We start from the raw sequence: 25,439 nt of genomic DNA, 5'->3' as shown, positions 1-25,439 counted from the left end.
TGCCAGGTGTGAGAACAGCATGATAGCATTATTCAGTTATAATTTCAGTAAGTATACCTTGCTGCATAAGTGCTCCAACTCCAAACCACACACTATTTATTAGAGTGAAGTTGTTTTCAACCACATCTGAGTCTGGGTTGCAGGGGTGAGGGTTGTACCACTCATAGGGAGTGAACCTGCAAGGGAAGAATTAAATAGTCACAATTAGAAATGTGTAAAATACAATGATGCAGGGCTGTAGTCAAGACCACCTTAGTTGAGTCCAAGACAAGTCCAAGACCAGGACTAGTCGAGTCCAAGACAAGTCCAAAACCAGTCAGTCAAGACCCATCAAGGGTTGAGTCAAGACCAACTAGTCGGTCAAGCAGTCAAACTCGCAAGACCATCAAGAGGTTTGAGTCCAAGACAAGACCAGTCCAAAAAGGTTCCGGTCCGAGTCAAGACCGAGTCCAGGACAGAAAAAAGGTCTTATGCATGACAGTATCAACACAATCATTTTGGGTTTCCCTTTCCCCCCAATATTATTATCAACATAATAAAGACACCTGGACTCGGTCAAGACCAGATGCCATTTTTTGCAAGACCAGTGTCCGAGACCGAGACAAGTCTGAGACCATAGAAAAACGGTCTTGAGTCCAGACTCGAGTCCAAGACCAGACTCGAGTACTACAGCTCTGCAATGATGACCAACATAGCACCACATTTAGGCCTGTGTTTACTACTTTTTACTAATAAGCCTCTTTTTCAAACTCATGTTGATTTCATGATGCAAACAGGCAAAAGTCCTTCTGACTCAATTCTGACCAAGGTTACTGCCGCAGTGTGCAATCAATCCATGTCCTTGTTGCAGCCAAAATGAATGCATGACTGTTCATAAATGCAAATGGCCGAGAAACCAATCGGATTAGCAATGTCTGCCGAGGAGGAGCTATTCTGCTTCCTGAAAACACAACATGTACCTGATAGTACCATCAACATGAATGTGAAATATGATCTTTAGCCCATAATGACCATCCATAATGAACATATAAAGTTAATTCTCGCTGAGAAAAGGATTTTTTTACGCACTCTAATTCTTTTGTCTAATTTGCTTTATGCTTTTACCTGGCAATAACAAAGAGCACACAGCTGACACCGAGGCATGCCAGTAGCACATACATCCAGATATCAGGAGACAGGGGGTTGAGGAAGGAGAACACCCCTGGATTGGTCCCGTTGGGTTTGTGGTAGAGGATGCTGATCCCCAGTGTCATGAAGGGCTTGGAGAAATCTATCACCTTTTCCCTCACATATGTGATAGTAAGAGGGGCCACTGCGAGGTCAGCCACCTGGTACAGAACAAAAACATCAAGGGGGGGCACAGTCAAAAACATGATACTGCTGATCCCTCCGATAATCTCTCACATAATACTGATTGGTACTCACATGGTCAATGAGTTCTCGCACCATGCCGTTCCACTCGCCCTTGTCATTCTGAGCTCCATATTTGCCGTCAGAAACCAGCTTTACCTCATAGGAGAATCCCAAAATGTTGGAGAGCTCTTTGAGCAGGTCCAGGCAGTAGCCCTCAAAGCGATCATTTCCATACAGGGGCTTATCAGATTTCTTATACATGACATAAGGATTTTCCTGGAATAAGGCAGAACAGACTTAATTAATTTCATCAGGACATTTCTGATCCAATGCTGCTGGATAAGGGCTTTGAGTCATACCAGAATAGTTGTGACAATGAGGGTGCGGTTGGCCATTGAGTCGGTCACATTAGTGGACGAGTCCTTGTTGCTTTCGGTTAAATTGAGGCCTGTTTGGGAGTTCCACACACCAATCTGTAAAGAATTAAATATCCAAATAAGCACACGCTCTGGACTTCAAAGATCCATGGTTGCCTGAGTCACCTTCACATGATCACGGTACGGAATGCTAAGAAGGGAAAAGAAACAAGGACAGGGAAGCAGAACAATTACAGTGGAAGAACAAACGGAGATGAGAGTGGGGGAGGGGGGAAAGGGAAATATAAATTGCAATATTTAAAAAACAACAACTTTAAATGTCATGTCCAGTGCAGAAATATATAAAATTTATTTCCACCAGTACCTACAACGATTGGTTTGGTTTTAGAAAAAAGGGAGACATCACAAAGGGCAGTGGGGGGTTGATAAACCATGTCAATATTCCTTTAGGCTACCAGGGTAGCTAAAGTACAGACCTTTTTCCACACTTTATTCAGGCGGTTGTTGCCCGTGATTGTCTTGCAGAAATAACAAAGAAAACATATTTTAATCCCAGAGCCCTCAAACTCACAATGAACAATGACAAAAATAATAAGAAATTAAAAACTCATCTGATTACTGCTCTCATGATGTTTTAATCTAAAAATGTAACTTAAATTTCCTTTCTTTGTCGTGAAGAGATCTGTCATTAACAGGTATAGAAGCATTGTCAATGTGATTAAAGGAACATCCACAAACCTTTGGCTTTAAAATGACAGCTACAATTATTCACACAAGCTATCTGTCAAAAAGGTTCATGCACCAGATTTAGTGCACCAGATTTCAAGGTAGGCTACTTTGTACTGCTTTTCTGCCATTTTAGAAAAAAGCAGCTTAGAGTAGCAGTGGTGTGTCTATGTTTTCCCTGCTCCTTCCAGCCCTTCTATGACTGTGCTGACACTAACGAGACACGGGTCAGATAGTTAGTCAGATACCTTCTCCAAGCCATCTTCCTTCAGGCTGATGACATCCAAATCAAATTCTTTCCGCAGGCCGTCTGTCTTGTTTATTACTATTTGTCCCGTCAAGCCGTTCCATTGTGCCTGTGGCAAAGAGAGAGCAGAAAACAAAACCAAAGAATCCCTCAGTTTTTATTGTCATCAATCCAGTCAAGCAGAAGCCTGGGAAAAAATGAAAACAGTTCTTAAAAAATGAATAATTGATGAGTGCTACATTAAGCAAAGAACACTGACAAAGGCGTACTGCATCTTAATGGGCATTCTGCACTGGCTGGATCCTTAATAGAAATGTCCCTGAGCATGTAGCATGGTGGACGGTGAGATAAATGGAGCGGGCAGGCATGGCCTCCGTCTGAGTAAAGAGCAGTGGGTGGGCAGCAGAGCTCCGGGATATTTGAATACAGTTGATAATGAAGTGAGCTCAGCTGAATAACAGTCCCGTTACAGAGTCATCTCTGGTACAGAGGGCTCAGAGAACGGGGGGGGGGGGGGGGAAGATGGCACATCAGCAAATCAATACACCCAGTGACCTACTCGCCATGTTCAGCCAATGGCATTTCATAGTTTCAGTTCCTTTTTGGCTGCGTATAAGTGTAACGAAAATAGAATTAAAGGAGCAGTTGACTCCAAAACAGAAAATCGTCATATATCACACCTTTCAGAAACATGTGGTGAGGCTGAAACCACAGCCACATTCCTATTTGAGACTGTTGCATCACATCTAACTGAGAAACTATAATCACACATCGATGAAAAGAAAAACCTGCTGCTGCTCCCCTCATTTCCATCTTATCACTGACAAACTGGCTAACCAGACCACGTGTTGGGAACAGTTTATTCTTTCTGCACAAACATAAGACAGTAGCTTGGTGCTCTTAAGAAGAAAGTAGTTCTCAGAGAGTACTGTGGATTATTGTGAGTAAGCATAACAGTAATAAGTTATTATGTTTTAAAAGGGACAGAACAGAAGCCAGTAATAATAGCCAAATACGTCTGGGAAATAAAGTTGGTATATGGGAGGAGAAAGCTCAGAGTAGTGAAGCTCCCCGTCAGTGTGTGCTCTCAGACTGAGAGATTATTGGTGGCACTTGGACTGACACAAACCAAATGCCACTGAGCACATGGTAGCCCACCGGCAAAATGCCAAACCACCACATTCAGAACAAAACTCTGGGAATGAAGGAATGACGGTTGAGCGAAGAGGGAAAGACTTTATTGGGTCTTTGGATGAACTGTCCATCGCTGCTACTATGAGTGATTGTAATATTTAATCTAACAATCTGGGTAACTAATTTTGTGTCACCATGCATTATAGATTCTACAAAATACTCCAATGTGGTATACATTATATTATTATATGTATAATATACATATTATGTGGCTCGGTCTTGAGGAGGTTTTTGTTAGAAATGAATTGCAGGTGTATTCAGAGATGATCATCATCTTGTTCTTTCAGCCTTTGAAAAGAAACTTGCATCAGTCGGTTTCTAACTGAAAAGAATTCGATTCAATCTGCTGGAACCAAAGCTAATGTACCCTGAGCCATGGTCAACACACACTAAGCAACAAACAGAAGAGTGAAATGACTCTACCTTATCATTAAGGATATCATTAAGGATATCATTAACCTCATCATATCACAAGAAATAAACTTGACTTGACTTGAAGCTTAACATTATGATTTTTTAATAATAAATAAATGTTGGCTCTAAACAAAGATATCTGCATTTACCTTCACTTCTTCAGCAGCTGTCCTGTCAGTACAGGGCGTAAATGCCCAAAAATAATCTTGAAAAAAAGGTTTAAGATCAAACTAGAGACCATCCCGAGGACCGCTATCCCCTTCATTAAGTTCTGACATCTGTTTCTAATGCATCTGTAGAAGGTTACACGGTATCATTTGGTGAAGTTGCTCTTTGATTAGACCGCTTCACACAGTCTTATTGCACACATATGTGAGACCTTCTTGACCCGTTAGTCCAGATTTATTCATGTCATTAAGTCTCTTTTTAATCCCCACCAATCAAAAGTGTTGGTGTCATTACTGTACATGTGGTGATGACATGGATCTTGTTGGAATGGAGAACCCAGATGATAAAAAGTGATTATCCGTGAATACATTGGACAGACCATCAGGAGCAACATTGTGAGAAAAAACTCATTTGCTTTTTCACACTCCTCCCTCAGGCCTCCATCCACCCGCCTCACCAACAAATCACTGGGACATTTCGGAAAATAGTCCGAGTGCACAAAAGCTCAGCCTTATTCCCTTGAGCTGTGAGTTCTTCATAAAACTTTCTCTGCAAAACTTATCTTGTAGTATTAAATATGTGGTAGAGGTTTGATTCCCGCAGGGGAAGATGTCTTTGCCCTCCCTCCTCCATGAGAGCAGGGTGCAGGGGGAGGATTCAGCGTCCTGCTCGGACGCTTCAGATAACGCAGTTACAAAGGTCCAGTTAGAGAAGTTTCTAATTTCATCATGTTGGGATCATTTCCATTGATTGGAATCATTCTTGGACTCTACGGCTTTATACACATCTTTACGTTTTGTGTGTTTATCTGTTTGTTTGTTTCCTTCATTGCTTGTCTTACTTTTTTTTGCAGAGGAATTATGTTTTTCTTCTATTTTGTGTAAGGGAGGACTCTGAATATGGCCGGTGTGTTGCAAATGCGAGGCCTGGTTTGTGACCCCCCAGTGATAACCGATAGAGATAAGAATAGACAAGCAGCTCACTGGCACCAGATAGAATAAATAAATAAGAAATGAATAACCACTGTCATGGTTTCTACCAGTTCATATCCTCAGTTTTAAGAAGTCCCCTGTTCGGCTGCCACTAACCTCTCCTGTCATTTCGGACCTTGTTATTATGTAACCCTCCAGCAGTTGTCCTCACCCCTCTTCCCACCTTTCCCCAGCCGCACACTTGCCCCCCCTTCTCCTCTGAGCCTCCTGGTGTTCACTACTATTACACACTTCTACTTAAGTAACATTTTCAATGGAGGATCCTACTTGTCACAGAGTATTTTTAGAGTGTGTTATTAGTACTTTAGTACTTAATAAGATCTAATACTCTACTACGCTTCACCACTTTTGTAAAATGGAATGGAGAAAAAAAACTGGTTACCTGTTACATTGTTCCACATTCTAGCGTGGAAATAGGAAGACTAGCTCATGTGGCCCCTCCATTGTCATTCAACCACTAGCTACTGGATTCTATGGCTACAGCTAGCCATTTGCAGAGACATACCCAGCATCGTTTACCAGCTCATGATATTAATGAGCTCAGGCACATGACGTCAACTGACCATGTGGATGGTCTGATGCCTTATCTTGATGGAGGGAGGATGGATCGGAGGGTGCTGCGTGGCTGCTGGCTGGATGGCTGCCTGCTGCATGGCTGAGCGCGGCGATGAGATGATGGATTGAGATAGATGAATTGGATGTGGATGATGGATGATGCGGGAGGATGATAATGGATGTGTTCATGGATGAATATGATGGTGAGTGATTTCTGCGGATGTGAGGATGTGATGGAGAGAGATAGATGACTGGGAAATATGATGGAATGATGCTGGATGATGGATGGATGAAGGAGGTGGAGATAAATGGATGATGATATAATGATGCGATGGATGATATGAGAGACGATGGATGGATGTACCCAACTCGAACTCTTTGCAGATGTTGATGGAAGCTCAAGCGCCTTTGGCGGTGCACACGGGATGACGTGATCTGGGCGCTCTCAGCCGCCCATTCATGTACACATCGCTACGTAATCAGCGCTGCTTGAGTTGTTTATTTAAAGAACAGCGTGATCACACTACGCATATCACTTCAGGACTGTGGCTGTAGGTGCACAGCAGCGTGTGGTTTCTCAGAGCACTGCAGCGCTACCTTCTCAGACACAGTGGGAGCTGAATTTGGTGAGCAGTTTGATTCAAAATACCTTTCTGATTGAACACACAATCAGAAAGCAACATGGTGGATTACGGTATTCTGACTCAAGTGAGGGGCTCAGAAGAATTGTTTGAAAAGGTCTTGTGTAGCTTTCCAAACTAGTCTACATATTTACACATTTACATTTAATCTCTCAGTGATTACGTCTGGATGGGGAGAATGGCCTTATTTGATATAAGAGGATAGTTTTTTTGGTCCATGTCTGACAGGCAAAGTTAGCAATATGTAAATGATATTCGATTAGAGTTCAATTTGACTTATTTTCCTCTGATTGTGAGATGTTTTGCAAATTATGTTTATTCCTTTGCCCCTTCATAAAGGAACTGGGGAGATTAAATTACTAATGTAATTGTCCTAACTTGCTTGAATCAAATCAGGCAGGAAAACAATATGTGGAAATCAAACTGGCTGATTTCACTGATTTCTTTTCAATCAACTTTTCTCGGGCGAAAAGCGAAATGCTTCATGTAGATTTAACGGGCCTTCAGCAACCTTTAGAGCATGTCGCTTCCAGGATGGAACCAAGCCCAATAGAGTCAGAGAGGACATCGTTAACATGGGGGCCCCACTGAGGAACCCAGCCCTACCAGGACAGACCTTTAACACGAGGTCCTGTTTTAACCATCTGAGCGCACGGCGTGAAGCGCCTGGGGCAGGTGTGTTTAGGGCGTGTCCAAATCCACCTTTGCTAGTGTGACGGTGGTAAAAAGGGTCCGTACGCCGGGCTGTACTCAGTGAGGTCATTATTTCATAGGTGTGTTCTGGGCGTAACACGCAATCAACCAATCAGAGGTCCTCTCCCATTCCCTTTGACAGATAGGGGCGTTTGGACCATAATATTTTATTTGTAATCTTTTACATGTGTGTGTGCTGCTGCGTGTCCCTGTGTGTGTAACAAGCATAGTGCGCGTGCGCTGTGCACGAGCCTAGGTGCTTTTTACTAATTCTCTGTTAAAATAACAATGATATCAAGATAGCAATACGCCCAGAATGCCCCTGAACACACCTCCCTGTAATGAGAGATGGGTGTAGGTGCATGTGTTATTTTAAACGACGTGGCCGCTGGACGGTCTTAGACTAGCAAGGACACTTGCGTCGGGCGTAGCGTCGGCCGTTGCATCGCGTGGCTGCTAGGTAGGGCCCATGGGACGAAAGGTGGAAGGTTGACTCACTGTCATCATCCCCTCCATCATTCCAGTCTCAGCTTTGGAGGGGGCCTGCAGTCGCTCCATGGCCCACCTCTCCACCACCGAGGCCACCGGAGGGCTGTCTATGTTGAGCAGTCTGAACCCCGTCATGTTGACCCCGCTGTAGCGGTACGGCTCCAGGTCGAGGGAGAACAGGTCCTGTAGAAGTGCAACGTCGTCAGTGCAGAATGAAGTGATTCAGCTTAGAAATACCCAAGAAGTAGAAGTGAGTTACTCAGCAAGGGTGAAGGGACAATTGATTAAAACTGTGGAAGAATATACGGTATAATAGCATGGAATTATGCCAAGGGCACTGAAGACGTCCAGCAATCTTATTATAAAACACAGATGTTTGAGTTCATCTGCATAATCTTTGCATAACCAGATCTCTAGGTGAACACACACATCTGAGTGTGCGTAGGATAAAAGAGACACTTAATTAAGACAACGGAGCGGGGTAATTACGTGGATGTTACCAACCTATCCATCAGGTTTTACAATCCAGTTTCAAAGTGAATGCCAAGAGTCCAAATTCCTGTGCACTTATATAAAAAGCAACCTTTGTGTGTTCTTGAGATGTAGTCGTTTAGATAGCAGTTTCCTTACCAGTGTGGTGAAGAAGAAGTGGTAATACTCAGTCATCATCCCCATGGACAAGATCTAAACAGGATGAGAAATGAGGGACAAGCATCTAGTTCTTCTCCAGCCAGCATACATAATCTCTCCCTTCCCTATCCAATAACCACATCTATACCAACACTCTCTTGGAAATTACACATCCCACTCATTTTCTGAATTGCCTCATCTTGTATTGTATGCATGGTGAGCATCAACAAGTATCCGAGTGAGTACATGTCAGAATTTGCTCATGTTAGCGTTGTGTTTCCAATTCATCTCCGTGCAGCTTTTGGTTCTAGATGTGTGTCTGGCTCAACAACAGGCTCTGCTTAGACAAGGAAATGATCATGGGATTTCTGAAGGGGATAGAATTAGACTCATCTTGCACATGGTGAATATTAAACCAGAAGCAACACAGAAAGCACTCTCCACTGAAACATTCAAATTGGATTTCTGACAGAGCATTGCATTTTGGGTCCTGAATTAAACCCTGAGGACAGTGTGTAGAATGCATGCTGGTAGATTGGTGTGTGTTATTTACCTGCTTGAGAACATCAGCTGATGTTTGGTAAGAGCAGTCAAAGATGACGTAGAACTCCTTCCCTTTCTTCATCTCTTTCAACAGAGGACGGGCATCTTTACTTCCGGTTGGCAGCTGGCGGATCTTGATTTTAATGCTGTATCTGGACGGAGCTTTGATCAACTCTTGCAAACGAATGAGTCCTTAAATTAAAAGACAAGAAGACCATTAATTAGGATGACAAACATGACCAAAGCCCGCTCTGGAAACATCTAACTATAGTTCTCTAAATGAAAAGGTTAATTGTGGAAGAGTGACTATGTAATTAAAACATAATCAGCTTTTAACTGCTTTTGAGTGCTCAAAGAAATGCCTCTGCTTCAGTCTCAACATATAGCCTAATACATTGTCTTACACAGCTGAGGGGCTTTTTCAAAAGAAATTAAGCAAACCGTGTATAAGACCACAAAACAGCAAAATCCATCTAACAAACCTGTCATCATTTTTATTTGACCAACATCTGCTCTGTCAGATGAGATAACACAAGATGAGGTAAGAGAAGAGAAGAGGAGGAAGCCTAATAAATATGCTAAATGTCACTTCTGCAGGATGTACAATTCTAGCACATATACAAGCTAGATTATTTTGTGAGCATCCCAAAACAACATTAATTTTAGCCACACATTCAGAGCCTCCTGGCGTAGCCTATGATATCACTGTTGTGTCCCCATTCATGTAGAGGTCCTAAATGTATCAAGTAGCTTATGGTATCATAATCTGAGGAAATGAACAGAAGCATAGCCTATAACAGCTGGCACGCCGTGCTCTACGATGGCTTCATAGTAAAAAATCATTTCTTAGCAGCAACTAGCCTAACTGTAATATACACTGAAGGAGTTATAGGGTTTAAGTGACTAAGCCCAAACACAACATTTAACATAGCGTAATCATTTAACAATTGGTTAGTTAAATTTTATTTCAATGTGTCTGTTTTGTTACTTTATTTTGAAAGTGTTTAACGGAAGTTTCAGTCTGCATTGACGCCAATTTGACTCATTTGATGTCGCAGTTCTGCACTGGACCACCAGAAGGCAGTAAACACTCCGATTTTAAATCCACATTACCGTCATCTCCTAGCATCAAGGCCGACAATAGTGTATTTCACTGTATTTTGAAAACTGGTCCCGGAAGTATCATCATGCTCTTGTTTCTACAGCGACGGTAACTTGACTAATTGGAAGTTTAAGTTCCTCGGTGTGACCACGAGAGGGCAGACTTGGGTACCGTAACGCATTCTGCAAAAGAAGGTAACGTTAACCACAACAAAAAGGAGATCCTACTAGCACAATATTACATTTGGTCATGTTGTCATATTAATCAATAAGATACGGTCTATGTGTTCTACATTCTACAGAACCGATTGGGATGTAAAACGACTGTTACTAATAAACAGTAGAGGGCAGCGTTCAGTCTGCATAGTCCAAAGAAGAAGAACTTCTACTCCAAGCACGTGGAATTGGCACGCAATCAAGAACTGTGACAAGTGTGCTAATCAAGACGTTGCTTTGAAAGTCATTAGCGGGGTAGTCTGTTTTTTCGAGCTAAAAATCACTAGCGTGGTCGTCAGGAACTAAGCTAACTTTGCTACTAAGCTAACTAAGCTAACTTTGCTAACTGAGCTAACTTTGCTAACTGAGCTAACTTTGCTAACTGAGCTAACTTTGCTAACTGAGCTAACTTTGCTAACTGAGCTAACTTTGCTGCCAGTTTGGGAGCCAGAAAGAAGGTTTGGCGCCATTGAGACGGCCGTGGCGGGAGATTGGACGCCGCAGTGGAGCCGTCTCCAACAACGGGCTCTGCCATTCTTCTGTCCCGATGAGCCGATGCCCCGCGGGGCTGTAGGACTATCGCGGGGTCCCTTAGTGCTCCACCCCCGGCGGACGTCCTGCACCCTGCTGACCGGAGTCAAAGGAGATCATCTTCTTAAAGTAAGACCATAGACTCTCTGTGTCTGTGTGTGTATGAATATGTATTTATAATTAATATGATGCACGATATTGAAGGGAATGATCATTTGGGTGATTTTTTTTCTTCTGTCTGTTAGAGACCATTGTAGGTTGGGACGTCTCTGCAGCACCACAATATTTCATTAAGAATATTCACATATTTTGCCTTTAACAAATATTGCACTGGTCCATATTGCGATTTTGACATTGTTGCGTTTGATTGTGCTGCTCTACATGCTTCTTCAGCTTGTTGCACAGTTTGAGATGATTCCAAAGACATTTTTTCCAACCATGATCTCTGTGGTCTACTGTTGCTCAGGGCTTGGTGTGACACATAAGACTGTAAATATGAATATCTAATATCCAGTGTACACGGTGTGTTCCCTAGGTGCTGGAGGTTAGATTGTGTGAGTGGAGTTGTTGATCTGACTGGAACTCTGCAGGCTACCAACTAACCCTAACCCTGATAATATTATATAATATATAATGTGGCCAGTTGGCACGCGGCCACGTGTGGACAGCTGCAGGGCACTATGGCACGTGATTACCGGAAATCTTAGTCTAGAGCTGGAAGATATGGAAAAATCAAATGTCACCATGTTCTTGACCAAATACCTTGATGTCGCTATAGCAACGATATTGTATGGTTGACTGTTGGTGCTTTAACAAAATGTTATTTACATAATGAGATTTTTGATAAATATTCTCCAAAAATGATTTAATGACTTAGTGGGTAGAGGTAAATATTAGAAGAGCTGAACAGTCTGGTAAAATGACTTTACTGTAACACCAGGTCAAGACAACATTTACCATATTACCATATTAGATATATCCCAAATCTAAGATGATATCTAGTCTCATATCACGATATCGATTTCCCAGCCCTACTTTAGTCTAAACTATAATATTTAGCCATACTCTGTTAATCTCTTGCATGATAAATCATACTAGGCTACTATTTACAGGGAACATTACAATTAATTATGTAAACTAGGGCAACAAGTATTATTTTGAAACATAAATTGTCACTTGTTTTTTTACTACGTTAAACTGTTAATTATTTAGTCCATGAGATGTTCATTGCAAAATGCCTCACGGTTTCCCAGATCCCAGACTATCATGCTCAGATGACAGTGGATTAAAAACAAAGAAAAACAGATAATCCTCGATTTATAAAAAGTGGAAATGGAGTCTTTTGCTATTATTGTTTAATAAATAAAATAGTTGTCTTCATTTAGTCTTGATTGATTAATCTATTGATCTGTAAAGCGTTTTAACAATACATGCACAGTAAATCTATGCTGTAATCCATAATATTGATTCCATATTATTTTAATTGTATCACAGCTATAATCCATGCCACCTTCAACACCAACCACCGTTTAGACCGTATAATATTCATGGACAGAGAATCCGGTTCAACAAAGGGCTGCAAATGTGGAAGCCTTCTATCTGACTTCCTGCCATAGACAGTGACCGAAATGGACCAACAGACCCCGTCGCTCTGCTAGTTAACGTTAACATAGGAACAGGCTAATTACTGCTAACCAACATGCTAGTTAACATTAACAGTAAACATTAACATAGGAACAGGCTAATTACTGCTAACTAACATGCTAGTTAACATTAACAGTAAACATTAACATAGGAACAGGCTAATTACTGCTAACCAACATGCTAGTTAACATTAACAGTAAACATTAACATAGGAACAGGCTAATTACTGCTAACTAACATGATAGTTAACATTAACAGTAAACATTAACATAGGAACAGGCTAATTACTGCTAACCAACATGATAGTTAACATTAACAGTAAACATTAACATAGGAACAGGCTAATTACTGCTAACTAACATGCTAGAACATCTGCTACGGAGCCATAACATGAGATTCAAGGTAACGGAGCCTTTTATACATTGTTGTATTTTTTAGAAATAAACAACGGACAAATAGGTTCTTTAAACACTTCCGATGGAAAGTTATTTGCTGTCAAAGTGATGTAAAATATACATCTTTTAAATTAATATATTCATAATGAATTTATGGTCTCAATTGCTGTTGCAAGTCTACATCAATACAGTCTACGTGTATGGACTCAAGCCCAAATAGAACCCTTTGTTTAATTAAAACTGCTGTAAAAGTTCTATAACTACAACTCAGAGTTGTTGGAATGACAGAACTCTGCTCAGGCTACGGCGTAGCGTTAGCATGCCAAGTTGATGCTTTCTCTGCGAGTGCAGACTGATTTGCTCTCGCCAGTCACATGACCAAATCGCAGCCTTTGTTATATGGATTAGGAAATCGCATTTTAACATATTGTGATATTATTGCAAATGCAATTAATCGTTGAGCCCTAATTAGAAAGTTTTGATGCTCCCATTCGTCTAACCCCAAACTGCTAATGTAATGGTAGGGAAAACCATGAAAGTAGAACCGCCACAACCAAAGCCCACATGTGTGTAAGTGCGCTCACATTAGGGCTGCACAATTAATCGAATTTTAATCACGATCACGATTTTGACTTTCCACGATCAAATTTATGTGATCGAGCGATTATTTTTTTTAAAGCGTCATTTCATAGAACGCTCCGGGTTTTTTGCAAAGCCGATCTACCGCTCCGGAAAGCCGTCTGCTCATGAGCCAGTCAGTTGTCCCTGCACCGCGCAGCTTAGTTTCTAGATGGAGACAGTCCCAGAGGACAGAGTAACGGGAGGACAACTCAACAGACAGCAGTCGGTTATACGTCGGTCCTAAAGTTTACCAGTTTACCGGTAAATGCAACATTTTGTCCCGTGTGTTGTTATTCAGACAACAGCAGTGAGCGTGCTAGTCGGTGCTAGTTAGCGTCTGTTAGCTGTTAGCTCCTCTAGGACGCACCGGTGCTAATGTCCTCGCATCCGCTACAATGCTGTTCATATGGATATGGTTTAATTTTGCATTACATGAGATGAATATCATAGTTCATAAAAATGCAGCGCAGTGATGATACAGACGTTTCATACACACGCCGTGTGTGTCCACCGTTTGACCCGTGCGTGACCCGTTCATAATGATCAGCCGTCTCTCTGTGAGTAGCGTCCATCACACTCCCTCTCCAGTTATAAACAGCCTATGTGACAATACAATTTGTTTTCATTAAAATCAACAAATAATAAGAATAATTTTGATCAAAATTTTGATCAAAATAATCTTGATTATCATTTTGGACATAATCGTGCAGCCCTAACTCACATGGCCATTATTTTGATGTATGATATCATTTGGCACCACCGCTGTGCTCCCTATGTTTTAATCAGTGCTGCTACCCTGACTCACCAGTTGCATCCTCGTAGACAACAGTGACCGTCTTCCACTTGTAGTACTGCACTATGTCCAGCACAGCTCGGCTTATGGCCGTGTATTCCGGATAGAGATTAATGAAGAAGCTGTCTTTGTTGTCCACTGAGGGGTGTTTCCAGCGGGTCTGGATGTGAGGGACTTCCAGGGCATTACAATAGACTGGACCGCACTGACAGATGAGCTGTGAGAGGGGCCAAAAACGGCCCCAACGCCCAGAGCCAACTGGTCGCAGGCTGAAGTCATAAAACAGAGAGTGGAGGAGAGAGAGAGGACACAATAAAAGACAAAATCTCTCTTATTGATTCTTCAACACAATATGCTTCTGAGAATACAACAAGGTTATACTTACCCTTTCTCGAGGCCTCAAAACTGTCAAATAGGTTTATTCTCTGGATGTCATAGGTCAATGTGGTGTTTGGCATTAAGGTCCGGTTCCTGTTTATGTTGGTTACAGCGAATTTAAAGGCCAGTTCTTCAACACTAATGGGCTCATTCTCAAGCGTCTCAAAGATGCCGCCTGTATGAAGAGAAGAAACAGTGGAGGTGTAACATTAGCCAGATCACACTGAAGAAAAGCAGAAAGGTTATTGATCCAATGGTCTAGAATAGATCAACAGGAAAAGCCTGACATTCATGCGCCGCATGTCCCTCTCCTTCCGCTCTCTTTATGTCGCCATTCTCAAATCCCTTTGCTTTGAGTAACAACAAACTCCGAGCTGGCAAGCTACAAGCTAAAAATGGCAGGTTTGAAAGAACATTTGGATCGTGCAACAAGGTAGGCCTGCTTTGTTCCTTCAGGGAATTATTATAAAGATTTACTAAAGAATATGTTTATGGCATGTCCTCTCTAACTGGGACGTTTTGGGACAGATTGGTGGGATTGCTGTGGACACACGGCGATACACTGGTAAAAGGTTTAACCATGTATCCAGCTTACAACTACAACTGGGCGATATGGAGACAATCAAATATCACAATATTTTTGACCAAATACATCAATGTCAATATTGTGGGGATATTGTAGTTTTGACTATTGGTGCTTTCACAAAATATTTATACAATGAGATTTTTGATAAATAATCATCAGTAATGTAGAAATGATGACTAAGTGGGTAAAGGTAAATAATAGAAGAGCTTTAATATTGTATGAGGTGCAAATTTTCCACCAAAACAAGTTCCCTCCTGAGACTATTTAGCAGAGCCACGGTTGCTGTGTCCGGAGCTTAGCGCCTCCCAGAATGCATCTGTGCTGTAGCCAGACTTGACTCCACAGCCCTGTGTCTGCAGACTACTGATGGACTGACTTCACTCAGCGTTACAGCGTCTGAAGGTTACCATGACTGAATTCTGCCAGCTGTGTAAGGTGGCCCAGTTTCTGTACTTCTACCACATGATGCTTCTTTTGTTTTTGGTCGACAGGATTTAATGTCCTTCAGAGAAAAGCTTGACCTTTACTGGGGGGGTGGGAATCAGCAGACGCCTCCCGATACGATATCATCACCATACTTATGCCACCATACAATATTATTGCGATTTTAAACAAATTGCCGTATTCTGCGATATATTGCAATTAATAACCTTTTTTCCAGTTTTCTGATTTTTCCCAATTTCCAATTACTTCCCCAAAAGGAAACTTTGTCAACATCTGTTTCATCTAAAAAGAAACATTTCTCTGTTTGTTCATATCACTTGTGTGTTATTGCTGCAGAATGGGACAAACTGACCATCACATATATAATATATTATAACAGATCCATACTCGGCGCCTGTGTATCAATACAGTATTGTCACTGTTGTGATACTATGTTGTATTGATTATTATTTTATTTTATTTTTTCTCCCCACCCCTAACCTTTACTGACTTCACCCTGTTTACATGGCCTAATATCACAAAGCTGGTGGGGGGGTTTTGTTAGGAAAGCATGCCTCACCCTTAGTTTATTATAGCTAATCAAGTCAACTTAATTTCTGCATATGCGCCAGCCATAATAGATTTATCTCCAACCCACGGAGCAAAAAGTACAGGTACAGCGAGTATAAAGATAAAAGAAACCAAAGCCGTTCTCTAACGTCTGAAATAACACCTAGGTTTGGTGTACACATGCAGTAGGTCGAGCAGACAGTCTGTAAGATTGCAGGCTTGGGTCCGGCTCGCAGCTCTCCTCTAGCAATACCGACCCGTAACCTAACCCGTATCCTTAAAAGGAACCGGGCTTGCCAGGCCTAGTGACCAGCTCAGACGTCGCGTGACCGCGGTCTTGCGGTAACCGTCCCAGCCCTACATGTCAGTCTACCAACCAACTTCTTTTTTCCACAGTAATTCAGTTCAGTCCAGCAGATGAAGCGCTGCACTCTTTCACCTCAGTCATATTTCCAATCTTTTTCATTGTACTGCTCTAGACAAGTCACCTTAAATGAAATGATATTAAGTGTGTAGCCACTACCTTGTGATTTATAGTATCACATCATGAAGCCCCATAACATAATGTAATTTACTGTAAGGAGGTTAAGTGTTTCTGCTCAGGTTGCCAAAACACCGTTGCTATGAAGGTTGTGTTCCATTAAATCAGTAAGTCTAAAAATACTCTAAATATCTACCTTTTATGTTTTCTTCTGTACATGTTTCTTTTTAGCTGATTAGTTGCCTTCTTTAGTGAGGACTTACTTATTTGGATGTGTATGAAACTTGTAGGTTCTCTAGTAGAAGACAAGAGGTTTCATTTCTACCCGCATCTGTGACATGGAAGTCCTCAGAAGCGCCTCTGCTACTTGATATGACTGAAGAATCCGTGCTTATTGTGAAATTTGGTGGTCAGTTTGTAATTCTGTCCGTCATTGTCCCCTTTATATTGTACTGTAAGAGACTCCGAGGCTAAATGAGGCTGCAGTGGATTAACATCTAAAAACTGCACTATATGTAGTAAGAGTACACAGGATTTTAAGTACAAACTTGCACCTGAAAGCATCATAATGGAGCCAATTTTAACATGGGGTTTGGAAATCTGTTACTCTATGTGTAGTAGGGAGGGGTTGTTTCTGAGTTGAGAAGATCCTTCTAAAAACTCTTAATCCACCGCGCTGCTCCAGTAAGATGACGGTCTGGCTTGCCATGGCGGCAATATGGACACGTGTTACTCTAGCTGGGCACAGTGCTACATACAAAGTTTTACATTTCAGTTACATAAAGCACAGCATGAAAAGCATTAGGATTAAGGCCAGAAAAACATTGGATTGTCACTGGATTTTCACCACCTGCATGTAGGGCGGTCAGACTCGTGTGAGATTCAGTGTCCTTATCCTTGCCCGTGCACATCGATTTCACCCAAGCCTTTCAAATGTAAATCATTTAAAACGTCTGGGCCTTCAGTGATAGGATTTCTGAAATATTACATTCAGAGTTTAATGTCAGTTCTCAGCACATTAACATTCATGAGTGCAGACAGAACAGAGTCAGGGTTAGTCAGTTTCTGTATCCTAAAACAAATAAATTGTAGAAAAAATCTTGTGTATGCGGCATCCTTCAAAACACAGATTGAAAGAAAGGTACTTTAAAAGCTCTGCCATTTTCAAAGTTGTTAATCAATAGTTGCATTAAACATGAACACAAATCATGAAGATGCCATTTTTATGCTAAAATAATTTGCAAATGACCTCTCTTCAACACTGAGGCCACAGATGGCAATAGGTCATTGCACTCTCTAACAGTGTTTGAAGAACTGCCTGTGAAATTGGGATTGATTTGGAAGGAGAAGGGGCCTTTAAAAAGCTCCCCCTGAGACCTTGATTGTGAATGACCTTTTTCTTTGGTGTAGCATAGCCTCAAACCCCAAACTGAGAGAGCCTTGTCTGGACTCCCTGGTCACTAAAAGCGTGCTTGAAAGTGCCAATCCTAATTATGGTTAGCAAGCCTCAGTGAGCAGCTGCTAGGACCTGTTAAAGTCCGCAATTCTTTCCACTGCAACATGAAATTTCCATTCCAAAATACAATAACCTTAATCCAAATTTGCAAAGAAAATGTATTACGTCTTTGATGTTTCAAGGTTTTTTTTTTTCATTTAAAATGAGGAAATTAACAGGAGTTTTGCTGTTGTGCTGTCTTGATTTTTCAAGCTTTAAGTACAGAGGCTGCAGCTAATGTCACGGGCCATATTAAGGATTCAACAACAAAACAATCCTTGTAGCAGCCTCACAGCATCAATTCCAATCTGCGATTTTGTTTTCCTCATACTTTAACAGGGTTGTGAAAAAAGATGGTGCAAAAGGCTAAAATAGCTGCTGCTATTTAGATTTTCTGATCAACATTTTTGCAGCTGACCTCAAGCTATATATATCCATTCCTATGCAAGAGATGAAAAATGCAGCTAAAAGATGTACTCTGTGCATCTGCAAAGTGCATTACATGGCAAATAATAAAAATGAACTAAGACAAAATAATGAAACATGCTAAATGAAATCGAGTTAGCTATGAATGCAGTGTCAGTGGTGTTTAATCATATACTGTATACATTTCCCATTACAGCCAATTTAAATTGCTGCCTCCTCCAGAGAGAAACGATCATAAGTCTATAAGCCTAAGTCAGGAATACAAACAGACCTGTTAGCAGCTGTCAGACAGACGCTGAGTAGGCCACTGTGTTCAGGCAGACGTGTATTTGGTTGGAAGGTTTCATATTTGAAATGAGCTGTATAACCTATTTACACACAATTATCAGCAAAAACAAATATGTATTTCATTGTACTTTTTACTGATTTATTTCCTCTTTGAAGCTTAGTGGAAAGGCACACTCTACAGGGAAAGAAAACATGGATCTCTCCTCATTTCCACCTGAGATGAGATCTTAAATGAATGTGTAAGGGCTAGTGAGTTTCTTGATTTCCAGAGTGACGGCAGTTTGTCTGCAGCTCAGCATGAAGAGCGCTGGTCCAAGCAATCAGTGCTGGTCCACATCAGAGGTTTATAGTGTTTCAAGTAGCTGAGCTCTTTGTTAAAAATGTCTGTGGACAACACACATTGATTAATACAGCTGAGATGGCTATACACTGTATCAGGAAGTAACATGCTCCATCTGTTAGCTTGGTTATTGTGCAACAGAGTACAAAAGCTCAGCTATAATCATAATCAATTTATCCTGACCCCCATCAGACATCTGGAGTGAAGCAGAAACCAAACTACTTAATTTTTGGAAAATTGGTTTCAAATTAGCTTATATATATATATATATATCCATGTGGTTAAAAAACTGAAACAGGACATCATCAGTCTTATCTCTACTTGCGCTTTCAACTAACTCCACTCTTAAGACCCCACAACGTTGTGTGTGCATATCACCAGGAAAAAAATAGAATTTGTCTCTACCCCGGGCTTTAACATTTGTAGTCCAATGAAATTGCATTACCATTGTCAAGAGCGGCATTTAATGAGTTCCTCTTCCGTTCATGCAGACATGTCTAGTTAAGGCAGGGATGGTAAATATTTGCACTTTTTAATATATTGTTTGAAATGGTGTCTGCATCCCAACAGTAATAAATAACTTATGGGCTCTGAAAAATGACGAAAAAGATCTGTCATCTTAAACTGCTGTAATCCTCGGGGCTCCGGAGGTTTTATATATTCTCCAAATCTTTGATTACATTTTCTTTTCTTTTTAAGCACAGGTTGCTATGTCATTTTTAGACTACACTTGAATGTAATATGTCTGACCTTTTGTTCACCAATGTACCACATTACATTGTCACATTTAAAACATTAATTGACAACATAATGTAACAATAACATATCTTCAGCCAATTGGAAACTTGACAATAAAAAAAAGCTAATCAAGTCAAAAAGTTTTCTGACAATGCTAAATTCAGACGACTCGCACCACACAGTTGGGTGTTTGAAGCCCTCAACGTCGTCTTCCAGGCAGCGCTATACATCCATGGATTAGCCAATAAAGGCTTAGTCGGGGGCTACATAACGGGCACGCAGGCTGAAATTCAACCGTGTGGTTTTGTTGAGCTAGAGCTATAAGCAGAAGGAATATCCAATGGTAAACACACAGAATACATAGTACACACACATAGCAGCGCTTGCAAACTGTGGCTTTTTTGTCAACAACGTGAACATTGTCAACATAACTCACTGGATATTCAAAATACTTCTACACACCAGTGAAAGAGGACGGCACGTCTGCCGTTTCCATGCTCTCTTTGGACTGGCCGGAGCTAAGTTAGAGGAGCTTGGCTCACTCGAAGCACTTGAATATGACCAGACGTGACATGGGAGGGTGGCAACGGTTCCATTTTTTAATTCGATATTCAAGATTGTGACTTCATTTTATCACTCAACTTGAACATAAAAAGTTAAACGAGCATAATGACAAATACATTTAAAATGAATTCTGAAGCTGTTAAGGACGTAGTTTTCCCGATAATTTAGATAATTAATTCCTGTTGATAGGTCTACTTTCTCCTTTAACATTCTACGGCGTGAGTATCATGTGATGGACCAGTCAGCTGGAAAACAGAATGGAGGATAACTCCAACACTGAGTCTGAGTCAACTGAGCAACTTGTGCCCTAAAACGCATTTAATAAATTTTATACTTTACAAAATGAAATGGGGAAAAACAAACCTTTCAAAATAGACATTTTTGCTTTGCTCAAAAGTACAAATTAAATACATAGAAACACAGAAAACCTTTTTGTTTACTTAAATCACACAAATGTTACACTTACGTAATAGTACCAAGTGACATTGCGATGACACAATATTTCAAATTCAATCCCTTTGCCTGTTGGGCAACCCTCACCACACCTGTCCAGGTCCTAACCTAGTCAGTGTTTCAAATTGGGGGGTATTTCAGACTGGAGGTGCTGTGATGATAGCTCAGATCCCTCAGATCCCTTTGGTCTGGTCAGTGGAACATTTGGTAACTTTAAAAAGGAAACTTTCCATCCAGAATCTTACTGCCGTCCATTTCAGCGTCTCACGCTCCCCATCCACTCAGAACCTAACGGTACTACTCTCTGGCCGGCTCGCGAGCCCAAACGGCGTGTGTGCGGTGTGCCTGTTGTTGTGTTTCCGGTCTAGCTAGATCCGGTGGGTGTTGTAGTTTTTCTAATGTAACTAGTTGTTGCAGCAGCATGTGAAAAAACTACAAAGTTTGCTAGGCCCAAAAGAACATTAATCTCGGCATAAAAACATTGACGCCGTTAAAATTGGGTTTGCGTTATTGCCGTTAATAACACATTTAACTAATAATCTTTATATAAAAAGATCCCTTGAATTGAAGAACTGTGACCAACGTACAGCATGTACTGAGTGGGACATTTTACATAAAGCTGTCTGGTCTCTGGGTGACTAACTATGGGTGACACGCATCTTTGGCATTTTTCTGTTGCAATTTCTGGTTATTGGCTTTTTGACTGCCATATAACGGTACGGTTTATTGTTCTAGCTCTACTTCAAATGGACAGTAGCAATAGAAAATAAACCAATGTTTAAGGTTATTCCAGATTGTAGCATTTATATCCACACTTGGCCACATGCTTCCATTCTTAACATTGAGTAAATGTTCTCTTAAACAGGATCAAGAATTTGTAAAATAAAATTTGGACATAGAGTAAACACATACCTTTGATTAAGAAATTGATCCTGTATACATTTTGCAACAAAACGCTCTGACCTGAAAATAATCCTGCCTGAACTGTCTGCTCTTGGAGTTTAACTTCAAAAATGGGTCATGGGATCATGGCTCAGGGCATCTTTACATTTCATAGAGTAGGACAAACAACACTGTAAATGGGATTCGTTTTCACTACTGGTGCAGAGAAAATAGGAAATAAGCACCTTACACGTTATGTTTGCAGATGACATATGGATCAATGCCCTCACTCAATAGCCTATTAGCAAGCAAATGAACAAATGGACAAGGACGTTGGAGCTGTCTGGGATCATTTATGCTTCAGTAATAAATCGCTAGACAAGCTAGTCATGTGAGACACTTTTGTGTATAGTAGAAGAATGCAATCATCCATATAGTCAAAAATAAAATAAACAATGTAGAAATACCTGCAAATTAAATTCCAACTTCTTTTCCAATGTAATGTGACCACAGTTTCATCAGCTTTATTATTGATGCAATTTATAAAGAAAGGTGGAATGAAAAGTCTTGCTAACCCATTAATTGCATTTCAATATAATTTTAAGGATCACTGAGCTGATCTCATCTTTAATATGCCAGACAATGCTGTGGGGTGATGCATGCTGGGAGGTAACAAAAACAAAAGATTCTGCTCGTGCTGCAGGCAAATGCTGATAAACCCTTAGGCTTAGCTTTTTATAGACTTCTGTTCCTCCCTTCAGTGTACAGAGCTAGAAAGATAACCGGGTTCAGGTTTAGGTAGCGTGGTGGAAACCCAAAGGAACAGGTTAACATTAGGGACTGATCTTTAGATCCTAATTCAAATCTGTGACTCTGTGCAATTATCACATGAAGGGCAGAGGAACACAATGACGTAGTGTTTTGCTTTCTTCCCCTCTCCCCATCCTGGGCCAGTTCCCAGTGAGAACCCCCCACCTCAAAAACACCACCAGCACCACCAGCACCACTCCAACCTGGGCCCATGCCAGACTGTGAATGAATGAGGAGGTCCTAACCAGTCTACTATCTTCGTTTGATGTAGAGCACTGAGCTTTCTCTGTTATAGGATTGCTGCTTTTGAGCCAACACCAAAATATTTAGACCGAAAGAATAAAAAACCTGGATTATAATCTGTACCACATCCACCTAATTTATAAAACTGCTGGACGCTAGACTATTAAGCAGGGAGGTGATTGCATCATATATCATATCAAAGGATAGTTCTCTGGCAGATCGTAGCTAATCGCACTGTCACATCATATGGGTCGAATCATCATAAATAAATAAATCCGATCTCACCACTAAATAAAGCATGCAAGCAAGATGAAATGGGAATTTAACAAACTGCAAACTAGAGTGGAGGCCAAGCCACAAGCTGCTGCTTCTGTGCTCTCCCCAATGATGAGATTTGGTCGCTGCCTAAGTACCATATTTGGGGAAGAGACTTTCTGCATAAAGAAGATTAGTGTTAGTTGTTTTTAAGGGCTTGAGGGAGAAGATTTACCATTATTACCAACCCCAGTGAAAAGAGTGGAAGCCAGTCACAATCTGATGCCAGAGAAATGTTAATTGAACCAAGCTACACACCATATGGGGGAGATTATGATGGGTTAGGGTCATGAAGAGAATGACAAAGATTAGGTGGCCTCGGAGAGTGATAGATGATTTACAGAGATTAACAATATAGTGAACAGATCGGGACTGTTAGAACCAGCCTATTAGTCTCCAAAGTCTGAATGTTAAGTCTTTGGAAGTAGAGGAAAATTAGAAAAAGTTGCCCTCTGCATTGAACTGAGCCTGAAGCCTAAATTAAAAAGTCATTTTTCTGATGTAATCTTCTAACCCATAAGAGGAATAGTGGATCATTTGTTACCGTCTCATTGTTACAAAGTTACATCAGCAATAAAAGGGGAAGAGTCGGAGCAAGAGCTCTGTTTGTCTAATTCCAAGTGAAACTCTCAAAGGCTTATCAGACAACTTTGGATTCAATTTTATTTAGTTTCAATTCATAACAAGAGTTATCTCAAGACACCTTACAGATAGAGTAGGTCTAGACCACACTCTATAATTTGCAAAGACCCACCAATTTTACATTTAGTTTTAAATGTAGTAGTTAGTTTTTACAACATTTAGTGTGCAGTGGTGAAGAAAAACCGTATGAACCAAATAATCCAACAGTGAAACTCATAAGGATGCTGTACAAACATTGAAACTATATGGAAAGTCTCTGCAGCATAAACATATTTTTGAAAGTCGATATAAACTGAATAACATGCAGCTGTATGTAGGCTTGTTGTAGAATACTGATAATATGATTCAGTAAGCAGGTCTGTTAGAGTGACACAGGAACAGATAAAACTGAACCCTGACACACTGGGACTGCTTATTGGAAGTTTTGGTTGCTGGTGCCAGGAGAGAGAGGTTATCTTAGCTACAGCATCTGAGCTGCACAATGCCTATGCATGGATGTCTTTGCATGACATCCACATGCATTTTAATATAATGTTTATTTGGTCATCTTTTAGAAAGATGGAATTCTACATGCTTTATACGCACTGTGTGATGATAACAAATATAAAAAATATCATGTTAATGGTAATGCCACAAAAAGCCAATTTTCTTTTATTACATACTAAAAAGAGAGGTAGAGTAGGTTATAATCCCAAAGGGAAATTACCTTTCACCCAGGTCTTTACATCATCTTAACATTTTCTCCAAAGCCGATGAGTGTATAGTGTCTATTATATTGGTACATTGACAAATAGGAAGGACATAAAGAAAATCTGACAATTTACCACTTACCAATTCTCAGGACCTGCTGCGAAGTCAGCCAAAACTCTGCTATAAAGTGCAGCAGTGCAAAGAACAGTCCCTTCTTTTTCGCCATGGTCCTCTCTCCAGAGTTGAATTTAACATTGATATCAGTTTTTCTGCCCTCGGTAATTCATGCTGATAACTTGCCAGTCCTTGCATCCGTTAGAAAAATAAACTGGTATCCGACCCACATCCATCCCTCACACATTGTGATGAGAAAGGAAAACAAAAACAAGAACACACACTCCACCTGCAGCTGTCACTGATCAGAAGAACTCCAGTTTTCTCATTCTAAGGTCCTTAACGTGTGTGTGTGTGTGTGTGTGTGTGTGTGTGTGTGTGTGTGTGTGTGGGGTTGTGTGCGCGTGCGCGTGCAAGGTTTAGCTTCCCATAGTCACTAGCCAGACTTCCCTCTTACCATGGTCTGTTTCTAGTGCACACTTGAGTTGTAGGCTGCAGCTGAGGAGGAGGAGGAGGAGGACTGTGAGCGGGGCTCCTCCTGTCAAGGTTGCATGAATAGAAGTTGGTGTTTCTGACTATTACTTTCAAAATAAAAGCTGAATTGGCAACCAAATGCGAACATAGAGCAAATCAGCATGTGTAAAGAGGAATAAGCCACATTTATTGAAGCCATTAAAT

The 25,439-nt window shown here is 40.9% G+C and overlaps 2 protein-coding genes across 2 annotated transcripts in view; one reads left to right on the top strand and one right to left on the bottom strand.

The window, feature by feature from the left end:
- The window catches only part of LOC116687060 (transcription regulator protein BACH1), a 25,741-nt gene extending 15,560 nt beyond the window's left edge, over window positions 1-10,181 (top strand). Inside the window, exon 6 of the transcript XR_004331453.1 lies at window positions 10,167-10,181. The gene's annotated coding sequence lies outside the window, so the exon portion shown is untranslated. The remainder of the gene's footprint in view (window positions 1-10,166) is intronic.
- Window positions 1-25,256, bottom strand: part of LOC116687059 (glutamate receptor ionotropic, kainate 1) — a 27,249-nt gene extending 1,993 nt beyond the window's left edge. The window contains 13 exon segments of the mRNA XM_032512152.1: window positions 58-176; window positions 1,105-1,328; window positions 1,426-1,629; window positions 1,713-1,826; window positions 2,207-2,248; window positions 2,705-2,812; window positions 7,859-8,032; window positions 8,480-8,533; window positions 9,033-9,214; window positions 14,336-14,515; window positions 14,518-14,592; window positions 14,709-14,876; window positions 24,789-25,256. Of these exon segments, the coding sequence (XP_032368043.1) occupies window positions 58-176; window positions 1,105-1,328; window positions 1,426-1,629; window positions 1,713-1,826; window positions 2,207-2,248; window positions 2,705-2,812; window positions 7,859-8,032; window positions 8,480-8,533; window positions 9,033-9,214; window positions 14,336-14,515; window positions 14,518-14,592; window positions 14,709-14,876; window positions 24,789-24,873 (1,729 nt within the window). The 5' untranslated portion in view covers window positions 24,874-25,256.
- Between the last annotated feature and the right edge of the window lie 183 nt (window positions 25,257-25,439).

This window comes from Etheostoma spectabile, chromosome 3 (genome assembly GCF_008692095.1).
Source record: "Etheostoma spectabile isolate EspeVRDwgs_2016 chromosome 3, UIUC_Espe_1.0, whole genome shotgun sequence".
Taxonomy (NCBI): domain Eukaryota; kingdom Metazoa; phylum Chordata; class Actinopteri; order Perciformes; family Percidae; genus Etheostoma; species Etheostoma spectabile.
The sequence above is the reverse complement of the archived record's forward strand: the minus strand, read 5'-3'. Positions and strand labels throughout refer to the sequence as shown.